Source organism: Eurosta solidaginis, chromosome 5, assembly GCF_040869045.1.
Source record: "Eurosta solidaginis isolate ZX-2024a chromosome 5, ASM4086904v1, whole genome shotgun sequence".
In the NCBI taxonomy this organism is placed as follows: domain Eukaryota; kingdom Metazoa; phylum Arthropoda; class Insecta; order Diptera; family Tephritidae; genus Eurosta; species Eurosta solidaginis.
This window is the reverse complement of record NC_090323.1, coordinates 212,286,063-212,301,945: the sequence shown is the minus strand read 5'-3', so window position 1 is coordinate 212,301,945 and position 15,883 is coordinate 212,286,063. Positions and strand designations below refer to the sequence as shown.

The 15,883-nt window shown below is 40.6% G+C and overlaps 1 protein-coding gene across 5 annotated transcripts in view; it reads left to right on the top strand.

The window, feature by feature from the left end:
- The window catches only part of melt (melted), a 109,068-nt gene that overhangs the window by 78,852 nt on the left and 14,333 nt on the right, over nucleotides 1–15,883 (top strand). For 4 of the 5 annotated variants that reach the window (XM_067788085.1, XM_067788089.1, XM_067788086.1 and 1 more), the window contains exons 2-9: nucleotides 595–1,002; nucleotides 8,930–9,181; nucleotides 9,292–9,466; nucleotides 9,533–9,696; nucleotides 9,773–9,982; nucleotides 13,543–13,706; nucleotides 13,764–14,122; nucleotides 14,187–14,828. In XM_067788085.1, the coding sequence (XP_067644186.1) occupies nucleotides 898–1,002; nucleotides 8,930–9,181; nucleotides 9,292–9,466; nucleotides 9,533–9,696; nucleotides 9,773–9,982; nucleotides 13,543–13,706; nucleotides 13,764–14,122; nucleotides 14,187–14,828 (2,071 nt within the window). In that variant the 5' untranslated portion in view covers nucleotides 595–897. Of the gene's footprint in view, nucleotides 1–361; nucleotides 498–594; nucleotides 1,003–8,929; nucleotides 9,182–9,291; nucleotides 9,467–9,532; nucleotides 9,697–9,772; nucleotides 9,983–13,542; nucleotides 13,707–13,763; nucleotides 14,123–14,186; nucleotides 14,829–15,883 lie in introns of those variants that run through there. The other variant, XM_067788090.1, reaches the window with a different exon arrangement.

Genomic DNA, 15,883 nt, shown 5'->3' with positions numbered 1-15,883 from the left:
TGATCGATATTGATATTGATTAGAAAACGACATGGTTAAATTGAAGATAGTAATTTTATTGAGATTATTACATTGTAACAATAAAATTTTTATGAAAGATATAAGTTTGTATGTTTTAATCGAAACAAGAAGGGAACGGACGTGAAAAAAGGGCCCCCAATTTGATGGTTGCGTAGGGCTCCGTTGAGGATTAATCCGACCCTGGATAAGAGACATGGGGTGGGTGTTGTGCTAACGGCAGCACCGCATTCACCTGAAAAGGGAAGAAGTTATATGAGTTTCTTACAATTTTAATGCAAACATTTCAACAATTGCAAGTGGCTGCTGAAGAACCGTGAAATTGCAAAGCGCAATTGAAGAAAGAACAAATAAAAGTAATGACACAAAACTTTAATTGGCTTTGAACTGTGTGAAAGTCATTGGAAGTTTGGAGAGATCGTGAAAGAAGTACAAAGCAGTGTATTCGCATAAAATAAATCACTACAGAGCATTGAAATGTAATATCAGTCTGTGAAGCATTAAAAATAAAACAAATAAAATTTCTTCTAAATATAATCATACAATACTTTTTCTTTTTACTTTTTTTCATTGTAGAAACAGCGCGCGCAGAGGCGTTTAAAGAGTGCTAAATGTGTGCATCGTCGCAGTTTCGGTGATCGCTGCCTAACAATGTTCCATAGATTGATATAACAAAGTGGATATGTGTGTGTGTTTGTTTGTTGGTAGTGAAATTCGGAAGCAGACTTTACATACAGATATAAATACTTAAAAGACCAGACATTCTACGAAAAGCAATGTGATCACTTTTACTTAATAAAACACACAAATTTCTGCAAAGAAACAACCACAACAACACCAAAAGGAATTAAGAAAAAACACATACAATAAAGCAAAAAAATGCACGAACTCTTTACAAAAGTTCTATCCAAACGTGATCTATCTCGTGCTGGTGATTTATTTTCGGTGCCAGATTCTGAAATTGTTAATGATATTAGCGAAGTGGTAAGTAAATATTAGAATATACCAGCCAAATTATATATTTTCTTCTTCTATATATATTATAACGATTTTAGGAAAATTCCGCTTATTTGAAACTTTCTTCTAACGTTCGAATCGCTAAACTGTTGAATAAATCACTTCAATATTATGTATTGCAACATGGTCTTTCTTAGACTACTTTGGGAGTAGTACAACTATACTTACAATTATACTTCACTTCGCAACTGATAGCGTGTTTAAATCAAACTGATTACTGATTGTTCAGCTTGCGCTGCTTCTATACTCTCGGTTGCTTCGTCCGTATATTTCTCCAAAGGTCTAGACGTTTCACCTTCTGGAACTCTTGTATCTGCTGCTTGGTAATTAGTTATATAAGTACATGCATATTTGTAGTTTATAGACATATGCGTGTGTACGTATGAGTAACTACTTCGGCTGATGACCACATCTGTGTGTGTGAGATAGCTCTTCGTCGCCTTCTACATAAGTGCTGCTAGCCTATTATTCATATTCATATTCATAACTTAATTAAGTCAATGGCAAAAGACCTTACTGACTAGATTTACAATACTACCATAAATTAACTTAAAACTAATTAACAATGAGTTAAGGAATAGCTGGATTTGCTCAGTAGTATGACTCAATCAGTAACTTAAACAAAGGTTTTGACATCGCAAAGTCCAGATCCAGACTTCTAGATATCCAATTAAACTCTTCAAGTCCTCTAACGAGAGGTGCAAAATTAAGACAATTAGATCTCCGAACTTCCATGTAAAATATATTATAAGATATTTAATGTCTACATGTACATAAGAGTGATTATTTACTAACAGATTAGTGATGCTAATATTCGTCACAATATCAAATTTCAATTATGTATGTGTGTAGGCATAGATCGAGTTGCGTCCTAACCGGATCGACCGATCACAATCAAATTTACACCACCCACTATAAACCCTCCAAGGATGGTTGTAGGCTAGAAATAATTTCGATATATAAAAGGGGTGTGGCACCTCCCATACAAATGGAATCTTTGGTACTGCATAACTCTGAAGGTATTCATGCTAGAAAATTGAAATTCAGTAAGGAGTTATATGAGATCCATCCCTAACACCAGCAAGAAAATTTGGGGTGAGGGAGAAGGGGGTGTGGCACCTCCCATACAAATGGATTATATCATACTGTATATCTCTGGATGAAGTAATGGTAGGATAATGAAAATTTTTTAGAAGCTACATGTCGTTAAGTCCTAAAACCTCCTGTAAAATGTGGAATTGGGTACAAGACGGCGTAGCACCTTCCCTACAAATGGGATTTTTCAGCACTATGGCTGCCGTACAAACTTAGGTTATTTTAACAGCTAAAGTTTGACTACAGATTTCAGTTGGACTGTTATTCCCTTTGGACGTTTAGTAATCTGCCGCCGTTAAAAATTTTTTATACTCAGCTGAGCAGAGCTCACAAAGTATATTAACTTTGTTCGCATAACGGTGATCCGTAACGGCATAAACTAATCGAGATAAATATAGACTTCTATATATCAAAATGATCTGGGTGAAAAAAGAAATTCATTTAGCCATGTCCGTCCGTCCGTCTGTCCGTCCGTCTGTAAACACGATAACTTGAGTACATTTTGAGGTATCATGATGATTGAATTTTGTATGTAGGTTCCTGGGTGCTCATATCAGATCGCTATTTAAAATGAACGAAATCGGACTATAACCACGCCCACCCCGAAAAAGTGCGATAATTCTTTAGCAAAGAAGGCTAAAGCGATGAAACTTGGTAGGTGCGTTGACCTTATGACGCAAAAAAGAAAATTAGAAAAATTTTGGACAATGGGCGTGGCACCGCCCACTTTTAAAAGAAGGTAATTTAAAAGTTTTGCAAGCTGTAATTTGGCAGTCGTTGAAGATATCATGATGAAATTTGGTAGGCACGTTACTCCTATTACTATATGTGTGCTAAATAAAAATTAGCGAAATCGGATGACGAACACGCCCATATTTAAAAAAAAAAATTTTTTTAATCAAATTTTAACAAAAAATTTAATATCTTTACAGTATAAAAGTAAATTATGTCAACATCCGACTCCAGTAATGATATGGTACAACAAAATACAAAGATAAAGGAAAATTTCAAAATGGGCGTAACTCCGCCCTTTTTCATTTAATTCGTCTGGAATACTTTTAATGCCATAAGTCGAACAAAAACTTACGAATCCTTGTGAAATTTGGTACGGACATAGATTCTATGACGGTAACTGTTTTCTGTGAAAATGGGGGAAATCGGTTGAAGCCACGCCAAGTTTTTATACACAGTCGGCCGTCTGTCCTTCCGCTCGGCCGTTAACACGATAACTTGCGCAAAAAACGATATATCTTAACTAAACTTAGTTCACGTACTTACCTGAAGTCACTTTATCTTGGTATAAAATATGGCCGAAATCCGACCATGATCACGCCCACTTTTCCGATATCGAAAATTACGAAAAATTTAAAAAAAACCATAATTCTGTACCAAATATGAAAAAGAGATGAAACATGGTAATTGGATTGGTTTATTGACGCAAAATATTACTTTAGAAAAAACTTTGTAAAATGGGTGTGTGTGGATTCGTTTATTGGCGCAAAATATAACTTTAGAAAAAACTTTGTAAAATGGGTGTGACACCTACCATATTAAGCAGAAGAAAATGAAAAAGTTCTGCAGGGCAAAATCAAAATCCCTTGGAATCTTGGCAGGAATACTGTTCGTGGTATGACATATATAAATAAATTAGCGGTACCCGACAGAAGATGTTCTGGGTCACCCTGGTCCACATTTTGGTCGATATCTCGAAAACGCCTTCACATATACAAGTAAGGGCTACTCCCTTTTAAAACCCTCATTAATACTTTTAATTTGATACCCATAACGAACAAACACATTCTAGAGTCACCCCTGGTCCACCCTTATTGCGATATCTCGAAAAGGCGTCCACCTATAGAACTAAGGCCCACTACGTTTTAAATACTCATTAACACCTTTCATTTGATACACATGTCATACAAACACATTCCAGGGTTACCCTAGGTGTATTTTGCTAAATGGTGATTTTCCCTTGTTTTGTGTCCAAAGCTCTCAGCTGAGTATGTAATGTTCGGTTACACCCGAACTTAGCCTTCCTTACTTGTTTTAACTTCAGTCTATCTACATCTATATAAAATAAAACAAACGAACAACTTTTCAATCTATTGACACAGTCGTGGAAAAATTGAAAGCTGTGCATTATCCGGTCGAGTTTCTTAACTCCTTGGAGCCACCAGGTCCATACTAAGTATGCTTCATAATTTGGATCCTACGCGCTTATGTAATGGGACAAGGCATATATCACAAAACTTTTGCCGAATGTCATTGAAGCAATGATTTTATCGGGAAATTTTGAAAACAACAAAGTTTTCATACCAAGGATTCCATTAATACCGACAGATATGCCTTCCAATTTTAAACGCCTCCAATTTCCTATTAGGTTGGCTTTCGCAATGTCTATCAACAAAGCTCCAGGACAGTCATTAGCTGTTGTAGGAGGCAATCTTACCAACTCAAGTTTCACCCATGTCCAATTATACTGATCCGTGATGACGTGAAATGGATTGAATGAGTTCATAGTATTACCAGAAGCTTGCTCAACGACCAAACTGAAAAACGCTATGCTACTTGATGCTTCTAGATCTAGTATTTGCGCCACTCCTAATAGCTGAGACATAGAGGAGCGAACACACTACACGAACACAATTCGAATGCGAACGTTCCTTCTAGAGTCATAAATTCCTGCATCTGCTTTTACTAGCCTTATTTAAAAGTATGTAACGCCAGAAGGCAGTATCCAGAGCACCCATCATGAGCCTACAGTCCCCTCTTTTCAATGAAAGGAGAAACTTTGTGTATCTAAGTCCACATACACCCAGCACTATTTTACACGCATAAAGCGCCATTGAGGACTTCTTCACTCTCTCTTCCACGATAAGCTTCCATGACAATTCACTAGAATGATTGCTAGATATATTGTTTAAGGTTTCTCCCCTCTTAGCTTAGTCCTAGCCTAATTCGGGATCTTATACCTGTTAGTAAACAAGAGGTTCATACAACTTTTTTGTCAAGAAAAAACCAAATCCGTGTTCTCCTCGTCGGCGGTAGTTGCCCAGGTATGTTTATATTGTAACGAATTTACTTGCAATTCCCCTTATTTGCAATTTTCTACTAAGTTCGAATCACTAAACAGTTGAATAAATAACTCCAATATTGAATAATGAAAAATGGCCTTTATTAAAGTACTTCACAATAAATAATACTGCTATTGCTCGCCAGATAGTGTTTTAATCAAAGCTGAATTATTGCGCGTTGACTGTTGTTGCTTTTTATACTCTCTGATTTCCTCGTTCGCATCTTCTAGGCGCTTCCATTTCCAGAATCTAATAGTTGGCCATCAGCTAACAAATTTCTCAGCTGTAACTACAATTGCACGATTTTATAGCTTCTCTCATTGCATACTTTCAGGAGTATCTCAGATATATGCATGTGGTTGTGCGTTGCTTCTCCGCTGCGTGTACGTACATATGTGTAGACATAATGATTGAATTATTGATGTGCATTCACGTCACTGCTTAGCATCGGCTTAGAGATGACAGCACCCTTAGTGTTGCTAATATTCGTTACACTGCCCTCCACCTAAGTCTGATCGTCCCGATCAGACAAATCTCCCGATCTAAACGCTGCTAGCATCTCCAAATGTACCACTCTTGTACTCCGTGGTTTCCCAATGGTTTGTATGCGGTATCACTGATCTTCTTCACAACCTTGTACGGGCCTTCCCAACTGCACCGAATCTTGGATGGAACACCTTTCCGCCGGTGAGGGTTGTATAGCAGTACCAAATCTCCCTCCAAGAAACCTTCCGAATTAAAGTTCTTATCATTCCAGTGTTTGATCTTACTACTCATAACCCTGGGCCGTTCCCTCACACTCTGTTGTTTGGCCAATGAACTACTTCGTAGAGCTTGCGCTTGACGGATTGGCTTCGCATAATCAGTATCGTTCCCACTTTTCACAACAGTAGTGCGCTCCGGCCTGAAACTACCCTCGCATTTTTTCTGGGAAATTCGTTGCTTCGTTTTTGTGCGTCCATTAGGTTTTGTTAATGCCAGTGTTTCTCTCACAGGTACTTTTGATTTTGCTTTATTTGGCCCATTCGATCTACCAACCTTTGCCTTTTACTTTCGTGGTCTTTGCCGAGTCTTCTCCACCAGTACTCGATTACTGCTGAACCCTTTCTGCAAACTGAAGTTAAGTGGTATATCCTGGTTCTTATAATGCATCACCCTTCTCTGCATATCGATCTTGATATCATGGTCAACCAAGAAGTCCACTCCCAATCTACCTTCATCAACGATCTCCACCACAACGAATTTGTGTAGAACTGTGACCTTTCCAATCAAGACTTCACATACCACTTCTCCCTGGACTTGGTTATACTCGCCAGTGACCGTACGCAACCTTGCTCCAGGTAACGTTTTTACTCTCCTGTTGACCAAGTCAGATCGAATTAAAGAATGAGATGCGCCCGTATCTACAGTCAGTACACGTTCTTTGCCATCCACATTCCCTCTGACGGTAAGACTGCTCGATTTTCTACCAATTTGCGACACAGATATCACAGGACATTCAATAGCTGGAGCTACCTCTCGATCTCTACATCTTACTCGCTCTTGCTCATCCCCTCCAGCTTTGTTATTAAGACCACCCATGCTGTTGAAACCACTAGGATCAAGATCGCAATGACGTGCAATGTGACCGGGCTTCCCGCATTTGAAGCATTTGATAACTCTCTCACTCCGCTTTTGCGATCCTTTCAGCGCCTCCAATATTGCGTCTACCCACTCTGGCCTTTCTACTTCCACACGGCGTGCTTTGAAAACTGGCGTACACAGAAGCGACGCTGTTTCCTGAATCAGAGCATGAGATACCGTTTCTGTGAATGTAGGTTTTGGGTTTGCATGTGTAGCTCGCTTTGTTTCGACGTCCCGTATGCCATTTATAAAGCTCTGAATCTTTACCCTTTCAGTGTATTCCACGGGTGCGTCCGCATTCGCTAAATGTGCCAGCCTTTCAACATCCGACGCAAACTCTTGCAATGTCTCACCAGGCTTCTGGAAGCGGTTCAGTAACTCCATTTGGTATATCTATCTCCTATGCTCAGTTCCGTATCGTCTCTCTAGAGCACGTATCAATGCTTCATAACAGTTCCGTTCGCCCGCTGGAATGGTTTGTAAAATATCAGCTGCAGGCCCTTTCAATGCCATGAACAGTGCAGCAACTTTATCTTCAGCATTCCAGTTGTTCACTGCTGCGGTCTTCTCAAACTGAATCTTAACCACCTGGAAAGGAACAGAGCCGTCAAAAGATGGAGTTTTTACCTTCATATTGCTTGCTAAAATTGCAGGGCGATTTAGTTGTAGCTGCTCCATACGACCCTTCAAATCATTGACTTCTGCCTGAAATTGAGCGATTTTTTCATCTTGCGCTTCCAGCTTTGATGTTACCCTTGCTTCCTGTGCTTCTAACTGCGAAGATATGCGATTTTCTTGTGCTTTCAACTGCTCAACCATATATGTCTTCTGTTCTTCTAACTGTGTTTCCATCTTGGTTGTTATCTGTGTCGACATTTCTGAAATACGCGTTTCTTGGCTTCGATCTTTGATGTTATTCGTGTCTCTTGGTATTCCATCTTGGATGTTATACGGTTCTCCTGCGATTCCATATATGTCTTCTGTTCTGCCAGTTGAGATGACACTGTCGATGTTTGAGCAGATCTTGCAGCTAAAATCATGTTCAAGTCTGTGCTCGTAACTGTCTGCGATGTTTCATTTTTCTCTTCAATTTTTGTTGTCTCCTCGCCATCAAGAGGAAAGTCACGTTAATTCCTTCTGATTCCATTGCCTCTCGTAATCGTGCCTGAAGTTCGAGTTTAATGCCGGTTGTATTCAATCCACGGCTCTCCAACTCATTCTTCAGTTGCTGGATCTTCAATTCACTGAACTTTGCCATGTCAAAGTTATATTCCCAATCTTCGGAATTTATTCAACAATTCCTCTTCTGACACCAATTGTAACGAATTTACTTGCGATTCCCCTTATTTGCAATTTTTTACTAAGTTCGAATCAACAAACCGTTGAATAAATAACTCCAATATTGAATAATGGAAAAATGGCCTTTATTAAAGTACTTCACAATAAATAATACTGCTATTGCTCGCCAGATAGTGTCTTAATCAAAACTGAATTATTGCGCCTCGACTGTTGTTGCCTTTTATACTCTCTGATTTCCTCGTTCGCATCTTCTAGGCGCTTCCATTTCCAGAATGGCCATCAGCAATCAAATTTCTCAGCTGTAACTACAATTGCACGATTTTATAGCTTCTCTCATTGCATACTTTCGGGAGTATCTCAGATATATGCATGTGGTTGTGCGTTGCTTCTCAGCTGCGTATACGTACATATGTATGTCTAAACATAATGATTGAATTATTGATGTGCATTCATGTCACTGCTTAGCATCGGCTTAGAGATGACAGTACCCTTACTGTTGCTAATATTCGTTACAATATTTATATTCCTAAGCACCAGATCCACTAAAAAGCGAATTACTAGAAGATACTTTTCACTTATAAAAATTTTAACGTTATCTGCGTGGCGTACGTAAGTTTGACGGGTACCTCGTTAAGCAGCATCTATTTGTGTCTCCCTCTCTCTCCCTCTCTCTCTCTCCCTCTCTCTTCACAATACAGACGGTCTATAAAAACGAAAGAAAAATTTTCATAGCTAAAGTCTTTGAAACGAAAACATATGTATGGAAACAAAATAACTACTTTTCTTTCTCTTTTACGTAACAGCTCTCTGATATTAGTCCGATCATCTCACATCCGGATTACCTCAAAAATAATAATGATCAATCGGTTGTGGAGATTTGTGTTACACGCGTTCTCTCTTGTATACGTGAGACGAAAACTGCAGAACGATATTGTGCTGCTTTAGTAGATTTATTGAAGACATGTTTATTATGGAATCTCCAGCCGGCTGGATCGGCCAAAGAAGATCCACCGCATGCGAAAATTGCTGCTGATATTATGTCTAGTATATTTCTGGTGAGTACTAGTTTTAAGTCGTTACTTTTTAATTCGAGCATTTTTAATATAATCGGAGCCACAGTTTAAAGGTTCTAAGTTTTAAATATTTAGTCTTCTTCTACTTACAGAATTATGATAAAAGGGAGGTTATGAAAATCTCATTACCCGTAGCAGTTCAATTCCTGCCGAAGGGTAATCGTGAACTGTCCAGAAATCTAGCAAGTTACCTTTCTTTAGCGGCTATAGATTATGCGTACTTGCTTAGTCCACACGTTTCATCGATAATGGATTCGATTATGGCTGGTATGAAGACAATTCTATTAACCTATATTATAGAATTAGATTTACTTATGCGCACTCTTTTTTCAGGAAACTTTGGCTTGCTGCGTGTCCTTTCACAAATTTATGAAGTTTCGCCTGAAGAAGTTTCTCCACATGCTCCGTTACTGGTAACACTCCTGCCGCAATGTGATTCTCAAGAGAAACTCGCTGTACTGCAACTTTATTTGCTAATAGCACAAAAGACTCCTTCAGTAAGACTTGATTATACAACAAAAGAGAGGAAGAAAGGATTTTAATGGATTGAATTTAATCTTTTATTTTTCTAAGGTTTTGGAGAGCAGCGTACCACGTCTGTGCGAATTATTGTTCGACAATGAAACTTGCACAATAACAATGCAAATATTACTTAAAATCTCAGAGCAACATCCGCTATTGATTGTGGAACATTGCGACAAAGTTAAAGCAGCCAGCAAAGCTAATCCGAATAATATTTCGTTGACAGCACAAATACTTGCCTCCGCAGGACGTACAAACAAGGTGAGTTTGGGAAGTTGGGAGCAAAAGGTATTGAGATAGCGAGTGTATAAAAGACGAAATTTTATGGTCAGATCAATAGAAAGGAAAGGGAAAAGATAGAATAAATAATAGAGTAGAGCACAATCTTGAGAACAGAAAGGGTGTGCAGTAGACAGCAGCCCTTATGAGACACAGAATAGAGTAGGGAGCAGAGAGAAAGTAAAGGAAAACATGGTAAGATGAAAAAAACCAAGTATCTTGCCCCATTTCACAGCGAATTAAAAGGCTAAGAAAATTAAAGCGGCAAGTCATGTCTGTCGCAAGAGGCGGCTAAACTTCACATACCCGAAAACTCGAGGGAGGAGATTCCATACCAGAGCATTCGGGCTAGTAAGAGATGATTTTAGTACCGGAGCGTGCCGGACTCATATTCGATGTACTAAACCTTAAAGGAATTTTTTCGTTTACAATCACAGCATCATGATCCACTGAGGTACCACATTATCTAACGGTCACTCCAGGCATAATTCTGTGATATAGTTCCGTATGAGACAGCGCTTGATGATATCCAGTGCGAAGTATTTTCGCCTTAACCTTGCAAATGCTGGATAGATGAGCGCGAAATGAGTATGTGATTCCACTTTCCTATCCTCCATACAGCTACCTTCGAAAGGAATTCGCATTGACAGTTTCCAGTCCACATACCAATTATCAAGAAAAGAGGGGCATTAGTGTACCGAGTATGACAAAGCGCTTGGAGCTATTCGGTTTGCATGTGGTCATTCGAGGCAAGAAATTGGCCTTACACCTGCAGGGAACGTTACTAGAGAAGAGCTGATTTTAATAAGGAAGTGGTAGTGACAATTAGCCAACCTGTGCCTCCCGCATCGCCCAAGTATTTCACAAACATCAAGCTGTCTCGGTTCTTACTAAAATAGATTCCTATGGTGCTATGCTCAGGCATGCCTATTGTAAGGGTATGTCAACATGAACGGTTCTTCATTCGATTGTAAATAACCTGGAGCGTCCCTGGAGCTTTGAGCCAGTAGCTTCCTACAGTGGTCGCCCACAAATATGACTTGGCAAACCTGTTAAGTGGTACATTTCCTGACCTCCTGCGCCACCTGGATATGGTGACAAGCTGGATTTAGTTGTGTGGACTGGTTGTCAAAAATGAAAAAACTTAACGGTTTTTATGACGAGATATGGGATTTACGATTTCAGTACTATTTTTATAAATATCTAGAAATTTTTTCGAGCAGGTAACTACTTTTGAGACCCAATGCGAATGTTTGGGCAAGGAAGGGCTCGGTTAGCTTGTTGCTTTACGAGATGGTAGCTAAGCCGATTCCGCTCTATGCAGTACTAGTCTTATAGAACGCATTGGAGACGTCGAGCATTACATGTTAGTGTCTATACAAGTCATTCCCTTGAGAGAGGACTGGGAGGAAGAAGTGGATTAGTTATTTGATTGGTAGTATTTTTTTGGGGTTTTCTGTGAGCTACAATTTCGAGCTGCGCGATCAATGTTGCGTCCTCCAAGCGGAAAACGCCGCAATCGAGGTTGCTGATGATAACAAGCTATGCGTTGATTTTGCGGTAAGAAAATATTTCATCTACTTGCATAGCCAAGTGGCTATTGCAGACGTGAGCTCAATTGCATTGCGGTCGAAAATGTTGTGCGAGGAGCTGAGGATTGATGGAACTATTTTAAGGTTGCGATAATTAGAGTCCTGAAGCAATACTTCGGTCAACTTTCTCCCGGATCTATTTTGACTCGCTTGGCTACAACTGACCTTACGTAGAGGGCTGTAGGAACGGTTGTAGCGAAAGTTCGATGATCTGCTGCTCGGCCAGCTAAGCAAACGTTGGGAAGAAACTAACTCTTGCATGGTTGCCAGATACATCAGGCTGAAAGTGGACAGCAGAAGGTCCGTCGAAACTATTAGGTTCACCAAAGTTCATCTACCAATGATTACAATGAGTTTATTTTTTTCCAAAAAGCGTCCATGCGTTACGTCTTAATATACTGAAAACCCCGTAAGGCTGCATTTGCAGGTAGAATTATCGAGCCACTTCTTGTTTATTTAGTTTCACTCCGAACACGGTAAAAGTATTTCCGTCGTATCTCACTTCAATGCCAGCAGGATAAATATCGATTTTGTTCGGAACTATATCTTATAACTTTAGATTATGACACCGTCATGTTAACTGATTTCATAATGGACCTAGGCGTAGCAAACACGCGTACTAGCCTAGCCTAGTTCGATCTGAGGTCGTGATCGACCAACATAATACCCTCTTGTTTTATAACGTGATAGAGTAGTACCTCCCGAACTTATAAGCTCATCCACACCAACCATCTACTCCCTCCTCGGTGATATTTACATATGTGATACAATGGCGCCGTTTCTGCCAAATATCAGTTTGCTAGGAATGCATCTGAAGCTGTTTCGATTATGTTGTGCCCTTAGTTCGTAAGTTTTGTCGGCAGCTTCCTAGATTAGGTTAGGTTAGGTGGTAGCTGTCCTAATAAGGGGGGCTCACTTTCACAACATGAAGGACAGTTGTAATACCACATGCTATAAAACAACGGTAACGTAGATATAACCACTTAGAGAATTGTTGTGTAGCAACGATAAAGCTCCGAATGATATCGATCGCAACTTTGGATAAATCCTCGGGAGATCCAAGTGAGTCGCGACCGAAGTACTTTCGCCTAGTTCTGGCAAAAGCTGGGCAATCAAGCATAAAATGATTTGGTGATTCCACCTCATCATCCTCCATACAGCTGCAGCATGATGGAGTTTCCAGTATATTTAGACGTACCGCATGGATACCCATGGTGCAGTGCCCTGTCAGAACCCCAATAACCATTGATAGGTGAGCCTTAGTGAACCCAACTATTTCAGCAGACCTCCTGCCATCCACTTTCGGCCAGAAAGATCTTGCTACCCTGCAGCCATGGCGGAGCAATCCACAGGTGGCTAGCGGAATCCCGAAATCCCTACAGCCATCTTCATTCAGTTCAGTTGTACCGATGCGGGCTAAGAGATCCGCTTGGCAGTTACCCGGGATATCACTATGGCCCGGGACCCAGATAATCTTAATTGTAAAATAATTCGATGCAATCGCAAGCTAGGTCAGGCACTCCCAGACCACCCTCGATCGCACTGTAGTTGAGCTCAAAGCCTTGATAGCTGCTTGGCTATCAGAGTAGATGTTAAATTCCCTAACCGTAGTAGCACTGGATAGCATTTCATCCACCGTATTCTTAATCGCGGCAACTTCCGCTGCTTAAACTTGTGGCTTACATTTAGCTCTTGACAAAGGCCCCCCACCAACCTTTCCGTCCAACTTCGACCCATCCGTAAACAAGTTAACCGGTCCCATGCCCCCGGCAGCTTCCTATAATGTATAGATATTGACAGAAGGCTAGATTAAACGATGAAAACGAAAGAAGAATGAGGAAGGGATCGAGTTTAAGGCAAACGGGTACACAGTTAGAGAAGGAGCGCGAACATGATGGAGGAGAAAGACAAGAAATAGAACCTAATAGCATTTCCTTATTCTTTACAAAGGCACACGCGCAATACGCACTTGATTTTGTACTGGAACACTTGCCACATGCAGATCGCACATCACAAACGAACTTACTGCAAGAAGCCACAAAATTATGCTCATCATTTCCTGTACTCTTCACCGATAAGGTACTCGCTTGTGTACGACAAAAGAACGCACTTAGGTGAGTAGGAAAAATTAAAATTAAAAATATTAATATCCGATTCCGCTTAATCTACAGTCAGCAGAAACTCTCCACATCCGACATCAACATGGATATGAGCAATAAGATATCCGGTGGTGTAACAATTGTAAGCCTAAACAGTCCAACTGATCCACCACCGCCAACACCTATAGCTGCTGCCGCCGTTGTTGCCACCGTACTCAATAACGTTGTGCCGAACACGACTTTGCCCCACACTTCAGCTACATCGATACCTATCACTGCCGAACCAGCTGCCACCACGACAACGGTTTCAGTTGCGTCGACAATTGCCACCACGGGGCGTATGCATAAGAGCAAAAATAAAAGTCGCAGCAGTCCGAGCAGTCCAAAGGATGGTAGCCGTAAAGCATTGCTTAGCGGCAATTTAAAAATTTGTAAGACTAGTAGAGATGTAGAGAGCTAACTGCATGTGCGTAATACAATATTTTAACATTTCAGCCACAACACAACCAGCGCCTAGTAATACAACTGTCATACAGCAGAGCAATGCACCACAAATGCCCAGTATGCCCATTACAGCGCCTGTACCACCTACGCCTCCGCATGCTGGCTACACACGTCGTGTCAAACTTGGCGATTCACGCAGCACTGGACGTTTACATCCGACCGGTAATACGCATCGTAGTATGACACGTCTAAATGTAGCAGGCGGCTCAGTAGGTGGTCTACACAAAAGTATGACGCGTCTCAGCTCATCACAACATATCAATCAAAATGGTGGTGGTATTGGTTCCAATTCGAACAATGCAAACAATTCGCAATCAAGCACGAATGTAGTGATTCCAGGTGGCGCTGGTGCAGGTGCTAGCACAGCAATGGTGGCTGCCTTAACGACACCCAAATCACCAACAAGCCCCAGCTGTCCAGGCTATGTAACACCTGTGCCACCACTGAGCAATAATGTTATTATAACGGGACACAACAAATGGGGTATACCATCGACGCAGGTGACATCGGGTGGGGTTACAGTTACCACATCCCCCACTAAAGTAAGACCGCACTCTCAAGGACCTACTACACTGTTGAACTCAAGTACTGCTTTGCTAAAATATAGTACTGATGCACTGAATCAATCTATAGGTATGTAGGAAAGTGTCTTTTAGAACATTTGATTAGATAATGAAAGTGAGTCTTGGGAAAGAATAAGAGAAGAAGACTTTTTAACGTAGACAAGTCCGTTATTGCTCTAGAAAGCCAATTTTGCATAATGGTTAGCAACTAGACTCTCAAGACGCGCATGATGGTGTTGATCCCCAAGGGAGTAGAACACCTTCCACCTTTAAGTCTATCTTGACCTTAGCGAAATCGGTTTAATGTCATCGGTTCAATGTCCCTATGTCATATAGAAATCCGTTATTCTCCGAAACTAGCACTTCAAGCACTACCCCGGCTAGTTGGGAACGATTATTATATCGAAAACGGTTTAGCATTACCATACTGAACTTCCTAGGTCATTCCGCCCCCCTCCCATAGATCCATGAACAGTCTATTTTCCAAACCAGTCGACTGTTTACTCTGATCTCCATTCGCTTGATCTATGTACTCGCTGGGAGAGTGGGGTACCGTTTCGCTCCAACCTTTTCGGCTACAACTCTTTTAGCCATCATATAAGGGAATTATCATTCTCCACGTGCCCGGCAGTACACCTTTATTGTGACTGGGATTTAAAAAAATTCTATACTTGCATAGTTGGAAGATTCCACAGAAGAAGTCACAACAGAAAAATTACCTGCGACATACTGAAGGAGCGAATCAATGAATCCGTGATTTGTGCTCACATCTACTACTATGGAGGTGCTGCAGTAAACTACGTACAATGGCATTGCTTTGTCCAGTTAAAACTAACTACGACTATTGTTGGTAAGAGTGATTGCGAAACCGAAGCAGACTGCGCAACACTTAGTCAATCACGATGTGTCCTGCTAAAATATCGCTGCTAGAACCATATATTACATAACATAAATTCTCTAAGTTTTATTGATTAACCTATTTTTGTTGCACTTCTATGAAGCTCCGATGGCCATAGCTATACTGTGGCCAACGTTCTCGCGGATCTCCTAGCGCGCTTGCCTACAACTGACTTTACGTAGATGGCTGTAGGGAGTTCGGAGTTCCGTGATCTACTCTTGTACCGA